Raw genomic sequence first — 19,446 nt, 5'->3', positions numbered from 1 at the left:
CAAATTTATGTCTGAACTGTGTCGATCATAGAGTGCATGAGTGTTTGGGCTGGTTTTTAGTGTTTATGTTTGTGTTTTGCCAGTCTTTCTTCCATGATGCACAGGATTCATTTCCACCAGAGCTCCAGGATGAAGTGGATCTTCCAGCAGTTTCTAGCATTTTGTTAGAGCTGGACGTTGAGGGCTAAACCCCAGATGTCATGGTGGAAGAAATGTTCTAATACAGATCTATTAAAATCTTGGATTGAGCTCCAAAATACCAGAACAGTTTAATGTGTACATTTAAAAAAAAAAAAAACTTTGCATTTTGTATGTATTTTTCTACTTATGATTTTGTGAACTGCAGCAGCTCTAATAAGCACACAAGCCACTAGCCACTTTCTTTGTCACACTTAAATCAGATCTTAAATGTAATTTTCATAGAATTAACCATTCAGGGAGAATAAGTGATTGCAATGCAATATAAATTGCTATGCAGAAAATGAAAGTCAATTTGAAATGACCTGGGCACAAAAACAAGGCAAAAACCAAATGGACTAAAACTAGTTCCAGTGTATTTTATTTTCATCACACTTAAAAAAAATCTTTAACTGCTACATGAATCGAAAAAAATCCTGATACACACTATTATATGCACACGTATCAATTTTGCATGGATAGAATTAAATCTTTTTATTACATTTGTTTAGTAAATAATTACTTTAAACCCTGTTTTTCCAAGTTTCAAACAAAGACTAATTTGTTCCCACTGAGAATTTTATAAAATGTACGCTATAGACAAATGTAACCAAAAAGGTATAAAATTTACATAGCACTGCAGCTCCATATGCACCTGAATATCTTATCTATGTGCTGTCTACATGAGCAACAGATATAATCATGTTTTTCACCAGTCCTGCATGAAGCCATAAGTGCATTAAGGTAATGGTGCTTCAGGTGCGACATTTAAAAAAAGGGCACAAAGCTGATCATCGCTCCAATGTTCCCATAAGAGGCTCGATTGCTGCCAGGAGGCATGCTTCAAACTCCTCATCTGAGAAGCGTGCCACTGACTGCCGTGCATCGCGTCTGATCTGCAGGCGGCTATCAGGCGACAGAGCCAGGATCTGCTCTATGGCTTCCACGTAACTGTCCTCGTTGTCTGCCAGGAATCCGGTTTGACGCCCCTCAAAAGGTCGGACGATGTCCAGCTTTGGACCCCCTGATTTGTGAGCCAGGATGACCTTTCCTGCTGCCATGCACTCCACAACACCTGGAAGAGAAAATGGTAAATATATGTTTGCCATCATTTAAAAATAACATTTTCTGATTTTTACCTATTCCAAAGTGTTCGTTCCACATGGTGTGCAGACCAATGGTGGCTTCGCTCATCTCCTCCTTCAGCTCCTTGAAGGATACGTTCAGTTTAAACTCCACCCTGTCTCCCATGCCCAGCTCCTGGCAAAGTCCCCTCAACATGAGAACTCTGTCTTCATCTTCCTGGTTCCTGCATCCGCCTATCAGAACAAGCTTCAACGCCTCCGACCCCTTCTTCCTTCTGTCTAACACCTTTTTGAAGGCCCTGATCTGCAGACGGTGATCTTTCTCTGGCCTGAACTGCCCGACAGAAACGATAGAGTGGCACTTCCTGGTCCCGTCCTCCTCCAGCGGGATGTCCAGGAAAGCGCTGACGTCGCAGGGTGGGTACACCACGCTGGTGTGGTTCGGGGAACGCCATAGAGACAAGATGTGATCGAGAGTCCAGGAAGAATTGACCATGATGACGTTGCAGCAGGAGCCAGCCATCCCATAGAGCACAGCAAAGAGGCAATAGTAGACCAACTTGAAGGCACTCAGGAACAGACTGTTTGAGATGAAGTCTGGGTTGTTGAACCTGAGACAATCACACTTTGGGTTAGTTCAGTGGCTAGAAAGCAACAAAAGTGTGGTCAAAGAAGACTGGTATTACCTTGGATTCCTCTCCCTAACCACAGACAGCATGTCAGTGCTGATGGTGGGATAGTGAACGTAGCTCCCAACACTGCAGCCTCCCAGGTAGCGAAACAGCGGCAGAGTGAAGGCGTAACCCATTGAGTCTATGTAAAGGTCCGGAACAAGTTCCGTCAGAGCCTCCCATCCCAGGAAGACAGATCCCACGCTCTGTCCCAGCAGGGTGAAGTGTGGAAACAGGCCAGGCTCCACAAGCACGCGGTGCTGCAGGAACACAAACCGGACCGGCCTTGGAAGCACGATGTTAAAGCGCTGACGGGCTCCCTCCAGGATCTGCTGACCTGTCACTCCCAGGTCTCCGGTGTACACCACAAAGTTGATGTCCAGATACCTGCAAATAGGATGGTTAGGTTAAATACACTGCCTGGCCAAAAAAAAAGTCGCCACCAAAAAAAAAAAAAGGTCACACACTAATATTTCGTTGGACCGCCTTTACCTTTAATTACAGCACACATTCGCTGTGGCATTGTTTTAATAAACTTCTGCATTGTCACAAGATTTATTTCCTCCCAGTGTTGCATTAATGTTTCACCAAGATTTTGCATTGATGATGGTAGAGTATGACCACTGCACAAAGCCTTCTCCAGCACATCCCAAAGATTCTCAATGGGGTTGAGGTCTGGACTCTGTGGTGGCCAATCCATGTGTGAGAATGATGTCTCATGCTCCCTGAACCACTCTTTCACAATTCGAGTCCCATGAATCCTGGCGTTGTCATCTTGGAATATGGCTGTGCCATCAAGGAAGAAAAACTCCATTGATGGAATAACCTGGTCATTCAGTAAATTCAGGTAGTCAGCTGACCTCATTCTTTGAACACATATTGTTGCTGAACCCAGACCTGACCACCTGCAGCAACCCCAGATCATAGCACTGCCCCCACAGGCTTGTACAGTAGGCACTAGGGATGATGGGTGCATCAAATCTGGACTCATCAGACCTTCTTCCATTGCTCCAGAGTCCAATCTTTATGCTCTCCAGCAAATTAAAGCCTTTTTTTTTCCAATTAGCCTCACTGATTAGGGGTTTTCTTAAGGCTACACAGCTGTTCAGTCCCAATCCCTTGAGTTCCCTTCACATTATGTGTGTGGAAATGCTCTTACTTTCACTATTAAACATAGCCCGGAGTTCTACTGTTGTCTTTCTTCCATTTGATTTCACCAAACGTTTAAAGTGATCGCCGATAACGATCATTAAAGATTTTATTCCAGGCTCATTTCTTCCTCAAAGACGATGGGTCCCCACTGTCCTTCCAGTTTTTAATAATACGTTGGACAGTTCTTAACCCAACTTAGGTAGTTTCTGCAATCTCCTTAGATGTTTTCTCTGCTTGATGCAGGCCAATGATTTGACCCTTCTGAAACAGACTGACATCTTTTCCACGAACACAGGATTTGTCTTTTGACATGGTTGTTTAAGAAACGAGAAAAACCTGGACTTGACTGGGCCATTAAACCACATCAATCTCCCCTAAAGCCTTTTTTTCCATCACTGCGTTGTATTTAGCTTCAACCAACTTTCCATCAACCAGCTCCCCTATCTATACTGAATAAAAGCATCCCTGTGGCATATTGCTGCCATCAATATGTCATAGTGGGGTGCTGAGTTCATGGTGATAGTATAGTATAAGTAAGTAGTACAGGTCCTTCTCAAAATATTAGCATATTGTGATGAAGTTCATTATTTTCCATAATGTAATGATGAAAATTTAACATTCATATATTTTAGATTCATTGCACACTAACTGAAATATTTCAGGTCTTTTATTGTCTTAATACGGATGATTTTGGCATACAGCTCATGAAAACCCAAAATTCCTATCTCACAAAATTAGCATATCATTAAAAGGGTCTCTAAACGAGCTATGAACCTAATCATCTGAATCAACGAGTTAACTCTAAACACCTGCAAAAGATTCCTGAGGCCTTTAAAACTCCCAGCCTGGTTCATCACTCAAAACCCCAATCATGGGTAAGACTGCCGACCTGACTGCTGTCCAGAAAGCCACTATTGACACCCTCAAGCAAGAGGGTAAGACACAGAAAGAAATTTCTGAACGAATAGGCTGTTCCCAGAGTGCTGTATCAAGGCACCTCAGTGGGAAGTCTGTGGGAAGGAAAAAGTGTGGCAGAAAACGCTGCACAATGAGAAGAGGTGACCGGACCCTGAGGAAGATTGTGGAGAAGGGCCGATTCCAGACCTTGGGGGACCTGCGGAAGCAGTGGACTGAGTCTGAAGTAGAAACATCCAGAGCCACCGTGCACAGGCGTGTGCAGGAAATGGGCTACAGGTGCCGCATTCCCCAGGTCAAGCCACTTTTGAACCAGAAACAGCGGCAGAAGCGCCTGACCTGGGCTACAGAGAAGCAGCACTGGACTGTTGCTCAGTGGTCCAAAGTACTTTTTTCGGATGAAAGCAAATTCTGCATGTCATTCAGAAATCAAGGTGCCAGAGTCTGGAGGAAGACTGGGGAGAAGGAAATGCCAAAATGCCAGAAGTCCAGTGTCAAGTACCCACAGTCAGTGATGGTCTGGGGTGCCGTGTCAGCTGCTGGTGTTGGTCCACTGTGTTTTATCAAGGGCAGGGTCAATGCAGCTAGCTATCAGGAGATTTTGGAGCACTTCATGCTTCCATCTGCTGAAAAGATTTATGGAGATGAAGATTTCATTTTTCAGCACAACCTGACACCTGCTCACAGTGCCAAAACCACTGGTAAATGGTTTACTGACCATGGTATCACTGTGCTCAATTGGCCTGCCAACTCTCCTGACCTGAACCCCATAGAGAATCTGTGGGATGTTGTGAAGAGAACGTTGAGAGACTCAAGACCCAACACTCTGGATGAGCTAAAGGCCGCTATCGAAGCATCCTGGGCCTCCATAAGACCTCAGCAGTGCCACAGGCTGATTGCCTCCATGCCACGCCGCATTGAAGCAGTCATTTCTGCAAAAGGATTCCTGACCAAGTATTGAGTGCATAACTGTACATGATTATTTGAAGGTTGACGTTTTTTGTATTAAAAACACTTTTCTTTTATTGGTCGGATGAAATATGTTAATTTTGTGAGATAGGAATTTTGGGTTTTCATGAGCTGTATGCCAAAATCATCCGTATTAAGACAATAAAAGACCTGAAATATTTCAGTTAGTGTGCAATGAATCTAAAATATATGAATGTTAAATTTTCATCATTACATTATGGAAAATAATGAACTTTATCACAATATGCTAATATTTTGAGAAGGACCTGTATAAGTTTCCATGAAGGCCAACAAGTGTAGTTTTGGTCTCATCAGACCAGAGCACCTTCTTCCACATGTTTGTTGTGTTCCCTAAAGGGCTACAGGGAACTTCTTATGACGAGCCAAGATGGCGCCGACGACGGCAGCCTCGGTGCTTCGCTCTCTCTTTGTTTGTGTATTTTGTGTGTTTTTATGTTTTTCGAGCCACAATCCTGTGGTCTCATTCAGTCAAGAGGAACTTCTCAACATCAGAGAGTCCTCTCTTGGGTTTTTTTCACCATCTTTCATTGATCCGAGGTTCACTGAGCTCCTGGCGAGTGGAGCTGCGGCATTCTATGGGATACTACGCCGAAAGCGCCGGAGAGGAAAGCGCGCTGGTAAAACTCCGGAAAAGGGGGACTACGAACACCACTGCCTTCAATCCACCTGGCAAATGTCTGCTCTCTCAACAACAAGATGGACGAGCTGCTTCTTCTCACCGGTAAAAACACGGACCTCCGCGGATCAGCGGTTCTCTGCTTTACCGAGACATGGCTGAGTGAAAACATCCCGGACTGCACATTGCTGATGCTGGACTTCCCGCTGCTCAGAGCGGATCGCAGCGCGGAGCTATCGGGGAAGAGGCAAGGAGGCCGAATCTGCTTTTATATAAATGAAGGTTGGTGCAGAGACATAAAAGTGCTGGGAAAACATGTAGCCTGGATCTGGAGTCATTTTCCATAAACTGTAAACCGTTTTATTCACAGAGAGAGTTTTCCTCGTTTATAATAATTGGCTCATATTTTCCACCGCATGGCTGCACTTCTGCTGCTGAAAAACATCTTGCTGAGCTGATTACAGACCTGGAGAAAAAATACACGGACTCTTTCATCCTAATACTGGGAGATTTTAACAGAGCAAACCTCTCAAATGAACTCCCCAAATACAGACAGCATATTAAGTGTCCCACCAGAGACAAAAACACACTGGACCATTATTACACAGCTTTAAAGGACTCATATCATGCTGTTACCTGGACTGCTCTGGGTTCTTCAGATCATTATCTAATCCACCTCATCCCAACCTACAGACAGAAACTAAGAGCTTCCAAACCTGCGGTTCACACTGTTAAGAAGTGGACTGAGGAATCAAAGCAGATGCTACAGGCCTGCTTTAAATGCACAGACTGGACTGTTTTCAAAACCTCAGCCACTGACCTAAACCAACTAACTGATGTGGTGACATCATACATCAGTTTCTGTGAGGACATGTGTGTGCAGACCAAGACCTTCTGCACCTTTGTGAACAACAAGCCATGGTTTACTCCACACCTCAGGAACCTGTACAGGGAAAAGGAAGAAGCTCACAGCAGTGGAGATTGGGCGCGGTACAGGCAGGCCAGGAACAAACTAACAAAAGAGATCAAAGTAGCTAAGAGAAGCTACAGTGAGAAGCTGAAGAACAGCCTTTCTACTGGTGACACTTCAGCTGTATGGACTGGTCTGAGAAACCTGACTGCCTACAAGAGCTCCTCCACCCATCCTGAACTGAGTCGTCTCCTGGCCAACCGTCTGAATGGCTTCTACTGCAGACATGACAAGAAGCCATTCACACCTCAAATCATCTCCTCTACATCCCATTCAGGAACAAATTCGACCCGTAAAACAACCAACCCCCCCACCATCAGATCCTCTGCCTGCACTAAAGATCTCTGAGGAAGAGGTAAACAGGCTCTTTCAGCGCATGAAAACAAAGAAAGCTGGAGGACCTGATAACGTCTCCCCATCATGTCTGAAAGCCTGCACACATCAACTCACTCCGATCTTCACAAGGATCTTCAACAAGTCACTGGAGAAGTGTGAGGTCCCCTCCTGCCTCAAACGATCCACCATCATCCCGGTTCCCAAGAAACCCACCATCCTAAGATTAAATGACTACAGGCCTGTAGCCCTGACATCTGTGGTCATGAAGTCCTTTGAGCGGCTGGTGTTGAAGCACCTGAAAGACATCACAGGCCCCCTGCTGGACCCCCTGCAATTTGCTTACCGAGCAAACAGGTCGGCAGATGATGCTGTTAACTTAGGTCTACACTTCATCCTGCAACACCTCGACCACCCAGGGATGTACGCCAGGATCCTGTTTGTAGACTTCAGCTCGGCCTTCAACACCATCATACCAGACATCCTCCACCAGAAGCTCACCCAGCTCAACGTCCCAGCCTCCACCTGTCAGTGGATCAACAGCTTCCTGATGGACCGACAGCAGCAGGTGAGATTGGGGAGCATCTTCTCCCGATCCAGATCAATAAGTACTGGTGCCCCCCAGGGGTGTGTTCTATCCCCACTCCTCTTCTCTCTGTACACAAATGACTGCACCTCATCGGACTCGTCCGTGAAACTCCTTAAGTTTGCAGACGACACCACTGTCATTGGTCTGATCCAGGACGATGATGAGTCTGCATACAGACAGCAGGTGGATCGGCTGGTACACTGGTGCAGTCAGAACTACCTTGAACTCAACCCACTCAAGACTGTGGAAATGGTGGTGGACTTTCGGAGAACACCACCCCCATACACCCCCCTCACCATCCTCAACAACACTGTATCGACTGTGGACCACTTCAGGTTCTTAGGAACCACCATCTCTGAGGACCTGAGATCATCCTCACACATAGACACTGTTTGAAAGAAGGCCCAGCAGAGACTGTACTTCCTGAGGCAACTCAAGAAGTTCAACCTTCCACAGGAGCTGCTGGTCATCTTCTACACTGCCATCATTCAATCGGTCCTGTCTTCATCCATCTCAGTGTGGTTTGGCTCATCCACAAAACAGGACAGGTCCAGTCTGCAACGAATAATCAGGTCTGCAGAGAGAATAATCAGGGCTGACCTTCCCTCCATCCAGGACTTATACAGGTCTAGGGTCAGGAAGAGAGCTGCTAAAATCTCCGCCGACCCCACACACCCTGCACATAAACTGTTCAGAGTTTTACCTTCAGGCCGCCGCTACAGAGCACTGTTCACTAAAACCAGCCGCCACAGAGACAGTTTCTTCCTCCAGGCTGTTTCTTTGATGAACATTTAATAGAGTACAAAACAACAGCATACAGATGTTGCAAATGCACCTTTTTATTATATATGTGTATATTGTAAATTGTAAATTTGTATATTCTGTAATACAAAAACAAAAACCGGAGAGCAAAGTGTACCGGAGTCAAATTCCTTGTTTGTATGTACGAACTTGGCAATAAAGTTGATTCTGATTCTATTGGCCCATGGTCGGGTGCCGGGCTGCGGTTGGCGGTCGGGTGGGTGTGGCGGCGGAGCATGTCTTGTGACTGCACCGGGGCGGCTGGGGCTTCTGCACTGTCACTGCTGGGTGGTTCCCCTGGGACTCTCCACTATTCTTCTCTGGGGGGGTTGCGGTAGTCCCGGCGGTTGTTCTCCTGGGGTTCCTGTGCTTTGGGGGGCCTTTGGATATCTGTGGCTCGGATCTCCTCAGTGTCTATCCAGGGACCATGGGGCAGGTCTGTGGGTCCTCACACTCGCTATTACATAATTTTGTGGAGAAACCTTGTATACAAAACGCGTCCACACCCATACTCACAAGTGTTAAGCTTCAGATGTTGACAGATACACAGATGTTCTATATTGGGCTGCACCTCTCACTAAGTACATTTTGCATTCATAATTACCGTGTACTATTTTGTTAAAAAAAAAACAAAAAAACAGCTGCAGTTGTATAGGCAAGCGGGGTGTGGTCTTGTGTTCTCTCCGTCCTTCTTTCTCTCCTCCACTCTTTCCTCATCTCTCTCTTTTTCAAGCTTCTGTTTTCCTTTTCATTTCAGTCTCCGTGTCCGTAACAATTGAAATAGTCCCAAAGAAGTTTGTAATAAAGTTTATTTTATAAATATCAAGCAGAGCTTTAAAGCATTAGCTGTGATGCTCCACTTGTGAAAGTAAATCTGTTGGGCAATTTCTTGGCACTCAGACAACAATTCTGAGCGCTACTCTGCCGGACAGGACACGGTAAAATATAAAAAAAAAAAATAAGTTGAACTCTGAAGGAAGTTGTTTGCCCAGGGGTATCAGAGTTCAGATCTTTAACTCTTATACATCTATTAAACCATGTATCCCTGTTGTTCCACTTCACCATTATTTGATAGTTTCTTTTGGTCTATCCTAGTGCCATGGCCTTTGCATGCCATCAAGTGCTGCTGCAGCCTGGTAATCACCAAGTTATTTAAGTCAGGTGTGTTGCACCAAGGAAAAACCTAAAACATCCAGTACAGTGGGCCTTGAGTCTATCCCATAAAACCCCTCAAATATGCATAAAATGTTTGTGACTGTAATGCAATAAGATGTGAAGGCACTTTACTTCTCCCAAGCCTACAAAAACATTAACCACAGTGAGTCATGCGCTCTACCTGTTTTGTAGAGCCCTGATGGCACACCAGAGCACTCTCTCTCCCCCTCCACCAGCGTTGCAGTAAGGGTGGAAAAAGGCCACAGTGGGACGACCCTCCCTTGCCCGGCGAGCATTTCTGCTGCTCTGCAGCCACAGACGGACAGCCAGCACCAGAAGCACGAGGACAGCGACCAGAAGCACACACAGAATCACCAGCGGGAGCAGCAACTTCCACAGCAACCTGAAACAAAGAGATGCTCGGCGTGTTTGGCCCATGTTGGTTTATACTGCAGACCATGCAAAGCATAGCATCTGCAAAAAATACCAATTCTTCAAAACAAATTTAGGGGATAATCTATCCGGTTCAATGTGACTGCAAAAAATCCTTATTTAAACATTTTCATGGAAATTACTGCTGCGAGTTTAAGTTTAATTATAAAGGAAATAGATATGTGTTTCGCTTTGTCAGCAAACGCAGCAGTATGTAGAAGTGGCAACTATGCACTCTCACACATCTGCAATCAATCTTGCGCAAGCTCTGCTCTGGTGGCAGCATGATTCTGTAGGGCAGGGATGGTGAAACACTGTCAGATCTTTTGGCCCAGACTTTACAGCAGGGTTACCCTCTACAACCAACACGTTAAAGATTTCGTGACTGGATTAATAAAAACAACTGGCATGTTTTACACTTAGAAAGCATATACCCATTGAATAAGCTAATGATGCGAAAAAATAGACAATATTAACATTGTACTGTTTGTCTATTATATTCCTCACATAAAGACAAACAGAAAACTGTACATTTCATACTTTAAGGCTGAAATATCGTCTTATCCGTCGGGTTTTTGCTGTTTGTTTGTACCTTACCTCGTTAATTCACACAAACACAACACCAGCTGATCGTGAGCCGACATCTTTGCGTCAGCCCAGTACGAACGTTTGCGTCGCAACCTCTTTAACTACTGAGTTCTACCCATCTGGCGCCACCAACAGGCGAGGAGGTGTCACTGCGTCAAGGTCTCTAGATGAAACTGGTTACAAATTCAAGTGTCTGGATTATTTTACAAATATTATGGTTATCCGGGGTTAAATGGCACTGTTGAAAAGATAACTGGCCAAATAAATCTGTCTCTACTGATCTATGCCCTTCTTTGTGTTTTTCAAAGGTAAAGTTTACTTGAATAAACACAGCTTCAATCAATACTTTTGTACTTACCTCCACACTTTGGACCATTTGGACATTTTCAGTTTGGAGTGTGACATCATGACTACTCTTTGGGTGTTGTTTATTTTCTTAAATTTTGACTTGCTTCTGAAAGCAGGACACTGCACGGAATCCGGGTAAATGGCTTTAATTGATATAAATGTTGAAAATGTATGCATCTTCTTTCTCCAGGCTATAGCAGTAAATAAAAATAACAGTTTTTTGTCAGACAACAAAGACAGCATTCTTATGTAAATGTACGAAGCTATGCTGGGTCATACTGCGCTGTCAAAAAGCATTTGCTCCTTATACATTTTTTCTGTTTTTGCTATTTTTGTCACACTTAAATATTTTAGATCATCTAACAAGCTTTATTATCAGACAAAAATAACCTGAGTAAATGTGAAATGGAGTTTTTAAATGAGGATTTCATTTAATAATAGAAAAAAAATCATCCAAACCAGCTTTGCCCCATGTGAAGAAGCAATGTCCCCTTAAACCTTATAAGTTATTATGCCATGAAGTGTTTGAGATACCACAAAGATATTGTTAATAAGGGGGGTTATTATTTTTCACATAGACCCAGGTCGTATTTGATAGCTCAAAAAAATGTAATCTAAAGTCTGAAAACTAAATTTTGTATTTACTTGATGCTTTGAAACAGGTGACAAAAATAAAATAAATATTGAATAAATCAGTGAGAGGGCACATACTTTTTCATGGTGATGTACTCCTCTAGAGAAGCATACTTAAGGATTTCTGTGACACATTTATTTGAACATTTCCATTTTTATTAATTATATGTTGTTTCGCCTTTAATCCAGTGGTCAAGTTTTATCAATAACCCCTAACACTCAAGAACAAGTGGAGATTTTGAAGAATGTGTCCACACAGTACCAGGTAGAATATTTCTGATATTTATCACCATTTACTTGCCTCTTTAGGTTAGTTTTCTTTCAGCAAATGATAACATTGGACATTTTCTCTCAGACAGTTTTATGGAAGCCTGTTTCACCTCACAATATCAAAGAGTTAACTCAAGTCCACCTCTACGTTCCTGCAAAGAGCTCCGAGACAGTCAGGAACCTACTGCAGAGGCAGAACATTGACCATGAGTATGTAGCCCATTTTAAAAAGCACGTCTGCCTTGTCAGGCATTGTTTATGTCACGTATAATTCTTGGCAAATTTGTGTTGCATTTTTTTATTGTAGAGTGATGCTGCCCAATGCTGATGTGATTATTGAAATGCAGATGAGGAATGACTCCACTGACCCAAGAAGTGGGTCGACATTTTACCATAGATACCACACTTTGGAGGATGTAAGACCCCCAGTTGCAGATCTTAATTTCTTAGTCATTTTTAATAGTTATGCTATTTGAAACTAAATATGGTGTTTCTGTTGTAGATCTATGACTGGATTAACAGAACAGTCCATGAGAACCCTAACACGGTTAAAGCTATTCTTGTTGGCTCCTCATATGAGAAGAGGCCGCTTTATGCTCTAAAGGTTTAACTCTGTTTATTGCATGTAAAGTTCAATAAAATTATAAAACCTATAAAAATCCTACTTTTCATTTGGGTACAATCATTCAGAATGGAAAACAATTAGCATGTTAAAATTTTTTTTCCCTATTCACTTGGTCTTCTTTCATATTTTGCATTAGGCATAAAGAGAGAGGCAGCGTGTCTATGGAACTAAATTGGGGCCATAAAGTTTGTTCAAATGAACAAAAATTTTACCTGAAAAATAAAAGTTTATTCAAAAGAAAAACATTTGAACCTGAAAAATTATTTTGAACCTCTCCCCAAAAAATGTGAAAACTGGAAAAAAAAAGTTTTGCAACTGAAAAAAAAAACTGCTGTGAAACTGGAAAAAAAAGTTCAAAACTACTTTTCAGTTTCAAGTTTTTTTTTTGAACTTGCAGATTTTTTTTTGGCTTCAAACTTTTGGCCCTGTTTTGGCGTGGGGGGCGGGGCTTCAGATCACGGGGTGCGGAATCATGACTGACAGCTCAACACAGCGGCTGAACAACATATTCCCAGCTGTTGCATTCAGGGACCGTGGGAACTGGAACTGCAATACATCATCAATATTCTATATAAATGTGATTGGTTTTGAAAGATAACATGCTTCATCGATAGAAGCAGCTTATGTGAATACACGACACGCATCTCAGAGGAGAAAATATGATCTTGACAGATATGCAAAGCATTTTAAGTCCGTGTTGGAGATTTCCCAAGTTCTCAACATCAAGCAAAAAAACCGCCAGACTAAGCGACGGTATGAAACCAGATGCAAAACGAGCCGGTATTTTCAGAATATTCTTGCATAATTAAACCTGGGCTTTTTTTGATCTCCGCTCTTAATTGTCAGCTCAGCTGGCCGCCCTGCAGCGCATGTTCATGTGTTACAGATCAGCTGTTCGCCAGTGCGCAGCAGAGCTGATCTGCCTGACTGGTGCAGAGGAGAGGTTTGTCCGAGCTACCGCACCCTGTTGACGGTCAGACCTCTCGGAGTTAACTCCGGTCCTTGGTCCCCAGAAGCGATCAGACTCTATCTAACACTGACTCTTAAAGGAACGACTCTCAAACAGTTTCTAACTTTCAGCTCCTTGAATCTAAATTAGGCAGAGGAGAGGAATGATTACAGAGATCAGCGCCGAGGCTCGTCTAGGACCGTCGCCATCTGTGAAAGGATGACAAAGAGCACCGATAGAAGGTCACATGTAGTTTTATATCTGGCACTCCGATGCAATGGATGTTCCTTCCCTCAGTGTTTATCAGTAGACTATGTGTCACCATTGTGGTGTCTATCTGGTAGGTTGTGTAGTAGCTGGTGTCCATCCTTAATCTAAGTATGCTGCTGCATTCTAATCAAACCAGTTACAGCCTGCTCCACCATCAAACCCAGTGCCCCGGCCACAGGTCATTCATGACAAACCTTGGGCCATTTATCCTTGTAATGTGTGTCGATGAGGATTCTTTTCTAACAAGAATTTATTGCTTAATATCATTATGGTATAAGTGGGAAAAACTGCTATGAGTCATATAAATAAAGGTTATCCTTAACAGGTTGATATGGCAATGTTTAGGGCACAATGGTCCAGCAAAATATCAGCGCCCCAGAAACTGTCGCCTCTTGCGTACTTGATGTTGCGCTCGCCCTGCGTCTGTGCAGGGTAGTGGGCCGGTGGTTCAGCTCGTGGGCTGGTGGTTCACGGGCTGAAGTGAACCACCGGCCCACTAAGCCAGCGGTCCACCGGAGATTTCCCCGGTTGACCCGTATGCCAGTTTGCCCCTGGCTGTGAAAATACCGGCTCGTTTTGCATCTGGTTTCATACCACCGCTTAGTCTAGCAGTTCTTTTGCTTGATGTTGAGAGCATGGGAAATCTCCAACACAGACTTAAAATGCTGTGCAAATCTGTCAAGATCATATTTTGTCTTCTGAGATGCGCGTCGTGTATTCACGTAAGCAATCACATATATATAGAATATCGATGATGTATTACAGATAATTCCAGTTCCCACGGCCCCTAAATGCAACAGCTGGGAATATGTTGTTCAGCTGCTGTGTTGAGCTGTCAGTCATGATTCCGCACCCTGTGATCTGAGGCCCCGCCCCCCACGCCAAAACAGGGCCAAAAGTTTGAAGCCGAAAAAAAATCTGCAAGTTCAAAAAAAAAAACTTGAAACTGAAAAGTAGTTTTGAACTTTTTTTTTTCAGTTTCACAGCAGTTTTTTTTTAGTTGCAAAACTTTTTTTCCAGTTTTCACATTTTTTGGGGGAAGGTTCAAAATGTTTTTTCCAGGTTCAAATGTTTTTCTTTTGAACAAACTTTTATTTTTCAGGTTCAATTTTTTTTCTTTTGAACAAACTTTATGGCCACAATTTAGCTCCATACATTCCTCTTTGCATAATCTCTCTAGATCTCTCTAGATCAGAGTACCCGGTGAGAACTCACACATGCTAAATCCATTTAGAAAGACTACAGTCCCAGGTGTATTTGTGACCTGACCATGCCTCTCTCCTGATGAATAGATGCCTTATTGACATTTATATTATAAGAATTTTAGGGTTGTAAATAACTCACCCTGGTGATTTGGTTAAGAAATCAATAAATGTGCTCAAATTAATGGCGAGATTGTTTTCAAATTTTCAGTGTGAGATTATACTCCTGCAATGAAGGTCAGATCTATTTAAAGACTCTTAACACATTTTTGTTAGGGTTGATTATAAGGGCATTGTATTTGAAATACTTTTTCATTTAATGAGACCAATTTCATAAATTGAAGTGAGTCTGAATCTGGACTAATGTTGCCCTTATTTGTTTTAGCTGTCTCTAAATAACAGGCCAAACAAGAAAGCCATGTGGATCGACTGTGGCATCCATGCCAGAGAGTGGATCTCTCCTGCTTTCTGCTTGATGTTTGTCCACTACGTGAGCACACTTTGTTTAACATTCCCCCGAAAATGTATCTGAGTCTGTTTTTGCACCAGGGATCACACCCAACTGTTCTTTCTTTCACAGTCACTGTCATTTTACAACCAGAATCCAGATATCACTCAGATCCTGGACAACATGGATGTCTATGTCATGCCTGTCATGAACCCCGATGGATACAAGTACACCTGGACAAAAGTAGGAACATCTGCAGCAAAGGGCAAAGGGCTGGGTTGAGAAGATAACAATGATTGCTCTTTAGTTTCAATGTTGCTGCTACCCCTTCCTGGCTCATGTGTTAAAGGATCCTTGAAAAAGACATTAAACCACAGATCTTCTCTGTTTTTCATAGGTTAATTCTGAGATCACAATCTTGAATAAATTAATGAATGGATTTCATTCCTTCAACATGGAGTCTTGAATTATATAAACAGTGTCTTGCAAAAGTAAGGACCGTTATTACATATATTATCACATAACATATTATCACATAACAACAAACTTTAATGTATTTTTATTGGCCTTTTTGTGACAAGGAGGGGCAAGGAGAGCATTAATCAGAGAAACACGCAAGACACCCATGGTAGCTTTGAAGGAGCTGCAGAGATACAAACCTCAGGTGTAAGAATCTGTTGACACGACAACTACTAGTTTTGCATTCCATCAATCTGGCCTTTGTGCAAGGAGGAAACACTGTTGAAGTGTTAGAAGAATGCCATAAGAAGTCCCATTTGCATTTTCTCACAAGCTATGTGGAGGACACAGCAATGCATATACATGTTTAGAATTGTTGCCCAGCTGGAAGATTAACCTCTGCCCCATCTGCAAGTTTTCTTCCAGGATTTCTTTGTATTTAGCTCCATGTCTCTCTTTTTGTTGTTGTTTCACCCTTTTTAGGTGTTTTTAATGTCATTTTAGCCATCTTTTCTTACTCAGTTTGGACCTTGATTTAGCATCTTGCATCTTCTTGCGTTTTGTGGTAAATTCCCTTATTTCTTGTGGAAGATTTGCTTTTATTATATATATTTTACAGCCAAACCGTCCCCACCTCAACCCGCTCTGTATGCTTTCTGGATTCTTCCCCTTTGTTTATTGTAATTTAGGATCTACTTGCATCATGTGTCTCCAGCATCTTTTTATGGGTCACTGTGGTTGCGAGTGCCAAAAAAGTTGTACAAAGATTTATTTTTCTCTTTATCAGAACAGAATGTGGAGGAAGAACCGTTCCTCCAAAAAGAATACGTCATGCATTGGAGTCGACCTGAACAGAAACTTTGATGCCAACTGGTGCAGTAAGTTCATAAAATTAAAATCCCTCTGAGGTTTTACCGCTGTTTTCCAAATATGAAATAAAAAAGTATCATTAATACAGCTTCATTATGTGAGAATTTCAGTAAATGTGTTCTACTCAGCAATAGGAGCCTCTCCTGATCCCTGCGAGGAAATCTACTGCGGTGCCTTCCCTGAGTCAGAGCCAGAGTCCCTGGCAGTTGCCAACTTTCTGCGCAGCCACAAGGACTCCATTCAGATCTACTTGAGCATCCACTCCTACTCTCAGATGCTCATCATCCCATATTCCTGCTCCATGGATGAAGCTGATAATCACAGTGACCTGGTGGGTAGTTTGATCTGATTGATTTTATTTTAAATGAAACACGAAGTTCCCAAAATCCCAAATTCGTGTGATTTTTTTCCTTTATAGTATGAGATGGTCAAACAAGCTGCAGAGAACATAAGAAGATATTATAGGAGTGTCTACACATATGGACCTGGAGCAAAGACAATTTGTAAGGAATACATTTTTATTTAATTGTGACTTGATGAAGACACGTGTTACTTTAACCTTATCTTTCTGCAGACCTGGCCCCTGGTGGCTCTGATGACTGGGCGTATAATATCGGCATTAAATACTCCTTCACATTTGAGCTCCAGGACCGTGGCCACTACGGCTTCCTGCTGCCGCCTTCCCATATTCAGGGCGCCTGCAATGAAGCTCTAATTGCAGTTAAGACCATTGCTCTGAAGGTCATAGAGAAAACCCAAACTGAAACGGGTCCTCGTGAAACTGTCTGAGAGGGTTGGATATGCAGATTTAGCTATGAAGTTAAATGTTTTTAGTTAAAAACTGATGCACAATAATGGACAAAAAATTATACAATCACAAGTACTTCAAAAACAAATAAATAAATGTAAGTCATTGAAGTTTTTTCTCTCTTCTTTTAAATGGATTTTCATAATTTTTTCTGCATATATGGTCAGAGGGGGACAGTGGTGGGTGGGCAACAGATTCATAAGCATAGCCAGTGGCCCACTTATTCCCCTTTTGTTGGCGCCACATAAGTTTTTAATGAACATGAAAAGAAAAATAAGAAAATTATACAAATAGAGTCTGTAAGGGTAATGTTACTTATTTTTTGTAATTCAATTAAATCAATGTAAAATTTAACACTCATACAGATTCATTACACACAGAGTGATATATTTCAATCTTTTCTTCTGTAAATTTTGAGGACTTCAGCTAGCAGCTAATAAAATCCCAAAATAACTTTCTGAGAAAGTTAGAATGTGAATGGTCTCCACAATCATGAAAAAGACTCTGGGTTTGACAGTTGTTTACTCTCCACAAAAGGTCATTGCTAAGGAAGCTGGCTGTACATAGAGTTCTGTATCGGAGGAAATTCTTGATAGCTCAAAAAAAAGGTTGAGGGGAAGGAAAACGTCTGGTAGAAAAAGGTGTACAATGAACGGGGATGACCACGGCCCAGCCGATGTCTAGTTTGATGTGCTGTGTTGTATAACTTTCTTGAAAATACATGCAAGTAAATAAAATTTCCTACCTTTCACAGTACACCTGCAGACAAATTAATCATCAGTATACTTTAAGTATGACGAAATATCAGGATTTTTTAAAGTCCTTTATTTTGTAACAGCTTTATAGTCAGTATATTGGCTTTTATCAAAAATCTAAATTGATTTTAAATATGTTAAAGCTACAGAACACATACAAGACATGAATGCTTACATACGGGTGCATCTCAATAAATTAGAATATCACTAAAAAGGTATTTTTTTCAGTTATTAAATTCAATGAGTGAAACTCATTTATTATGTAGATTAATTACACATACAGTGATATATTTCAAGTGTTTACTTCTATTTTGATGATTATAGCTTACAGCTGAGGGAATCCCAAAATCAAATTTCTCATAAAATTTGAATAGTAAGGATGTTTATTACAGAAATGGCTTGCACTTGTATGCACTTATCAAGTCCGAAGATCCCATAGCACTTCACACTACACTCAGTCATCCACCCATTCACAGTGGGGCTACATTGTAGCCACAGCTGCCCTGGGGCAGACTGACAGAAGTACAGTTGGCATCACTGAGCCCTCTGACCACCATCAGCAGGTTATAGCGGTGTCTTGCCCAAGAACGCAACGACTGAGGCGGACAGAGCCGTGGTTCGAACCGGCAACCCGCCATCGCCCCAAGGTGCACAAGTAACTGAGATAACCACGGCTTTGAGAGGAATAGTGAAGCTAAGCCCATTCAAAAGTTTTTGGGAGCATCAAAAATGTTTGGACTGCAGTCAGTGTAAGAGCTTTAATTACTACACAGTGTGTATCCAGGACATGGACTACTGTCACAAGTTTTGGGTAAAGCCATTACTGAACCAGAGCCAACATCGGAAATGTGTTTGCCAGGCTCAGAGGAAACAGGACTTAACTGTTGCTTAGTGGTCTAGAGTCAAGATCAATTACTTACTTTATTTCGGACTCAATAAGCGGTCCATACAAAAACAGAGAATACAAGAATACAGAAAATTAAAAAACTTTTCTAAAAATGCTCAAATAAATGCCAATGAGTTCATAAAACTGAAATGTATTGCACCGAGTTCAGTCCAGCGTTTGTCAGTGTGGCGATGATGGAGTTTGCAGATTCAGACAACTCACACATGCACCTGTACATGTGCTTACACATTTATGCATAAGGAACCCGGACCAAGTAAGTTCACATAGTGAACAATACACATATGTTTGAATTCGACCAGTTTGTGTGTAATAAATCTAAAAGTGGGTTTCAATTTTTGAAGTGATGTCTTAATTGTACTAAGCAACTGTAAAGAGAAAGGCTGGTGGCGGTAATGCCTCCGCTTGCAGCAGAGTCCCCTTAAGAAAAC

General features: G+C 42.3%; 2 protein-coding genes across 3 annotated transcripts; one reads left to right on the top strand and one right to left on the bottom strand.

Annotated features, from left to right (window-relative positions):
• Positions 1 to 542: 542 nt before the first annotated feature.
• alg11 (ALG11 alpha-1,2-mannosyltransferase) lies at positions 543 to 10,616 on the bottom strand. Its single transcript, XM_047355680.1, has 5 exons — positions 10,484 to 10,616; positions 9,636 to 9,857; positions 1,949 to 2,320; positions 1,317 to 1,873; positions 543 to 1,252 (listed from the first exon to the last, which is right to left on the bottom strand). Exons 1-5 carry the CDS (start codon positions 10,528 to 10,530, stop codon positions 969 to 971), a joined length of 1,482 nt encoding a protein of 493 aa, XP_047211636.1. The 5' UTR covers positions 10,531 to 10,616; the 3' UTR covers positions 543 to 968.
• Positions 10,617 to 10,831: 215 nt separating this feature from the next.
• cpb2 (carboxypeptidase B2 (plasma)) lies at positions 10,832 to 17,466 on the top strand. 2 transcript variants are annotated; one of them, XM_047355691.1, is made up of 11 exons: positions 10,832 to 10,957; positions 11,645 to 11,720; positions 11,811 to 11,935; positions 12,033 to 12,141; positions 12,228 to 12,329; positions 15,157 to 15,261; positions 15,352 to 15,462; positions 16,466 to 16,556; positions 16,677 to 16,879; positions 16,967 to 17,051; positions 17,123 to 17,466. In XM_047355691.1, exons 1-11 carry the CDS (start codon positions 10,881 to 10,883, stop codon positions 17,335 to 17,337), a joined length of 1,299 nt encoding a protein of 432 aa, XP_047211647.1. In that variant the 5' UTR covers positions 10,832 to 10,880; the 3' UTR covers positions 17,338 to 17,466. The 2 variants fall into 2 exon arrangements, with proteins under 2 accessions (XP_047211647.1, XP_047211648.1); XM_047355692.1 differs by lacking the exon at positions 12,228 to 12,329.
• The last annotated feature ends 1,980 nt before the right edge of the window (positions 17,467 to 19,446 follow it).

This window comes from Girardinichthys multiradiatus, chromosome 24 (assembly GCF_021462225.1).
Source record: "Girardinichthys multiradiatus isolate DD_20200921_A chromosome 24, DD_fGirMul_XY1, whole genome shotgun sequence".
NCBI classification, from domain to species: domain Eukaryota; kingdom Metazoa; phylum Chordata; class Actinopteri; order Cyprinodontiformes; family Goodeidae; genus Girardinichthys; species Girardinichthys multiradiatus.
Note: the sequence above shows the minus strand (reverse complement) of the source record. Positions and strands in the feature narration are given on the sequence as shown.

Excerpts from the sequence above, each read along its gene's own strand:
- alg11 (XM_047355680.1), bottom strand. The coding sequence starts at position 10,530 with ATGTCGGCTCACGATCAGCTGGTGTTGTGTTTGTGTGAATTAACGAG. Across the intron at positions 1,874-1,948 it reads GTTAGGGAGAGGAATCCAAG|GTTCAACAACCCAGACTTCA; the intron begins GTAATACCAGTC and ends TGATTGTCTCAG. Across the intron at positions 1,253-1,316 it reads GAACGAACACTTTGGAATAG|GTGTTGTGGAGTGCATGGCA; the intron begins GTAAAAATCAGA and ends TTTCTCTTCCAG.
- cpb2 (XM_047355691.1), top strand. The coding sequence starts at position 10,881 with ATGACTACTCTTTGGGTGTTGTTTATTTTCTTAAATTTTGACTTGCTT. Across the intron at positions 11,936-12,032 it reads AGGCAGAACATTGACCATGA|AGTGATGCTGCCCAATGCTG; the intron begins GTATGTAGCCCA and ends TTTTTATTGTAG. Across the intron at positions 12,330-15,156 it reads GGCCGCTTTATGCTCTAAAG|CTGTCTCTAAATAACAGGCC; the intron begins GTTTAACTCTGT and ends TATTTGTTTTAG.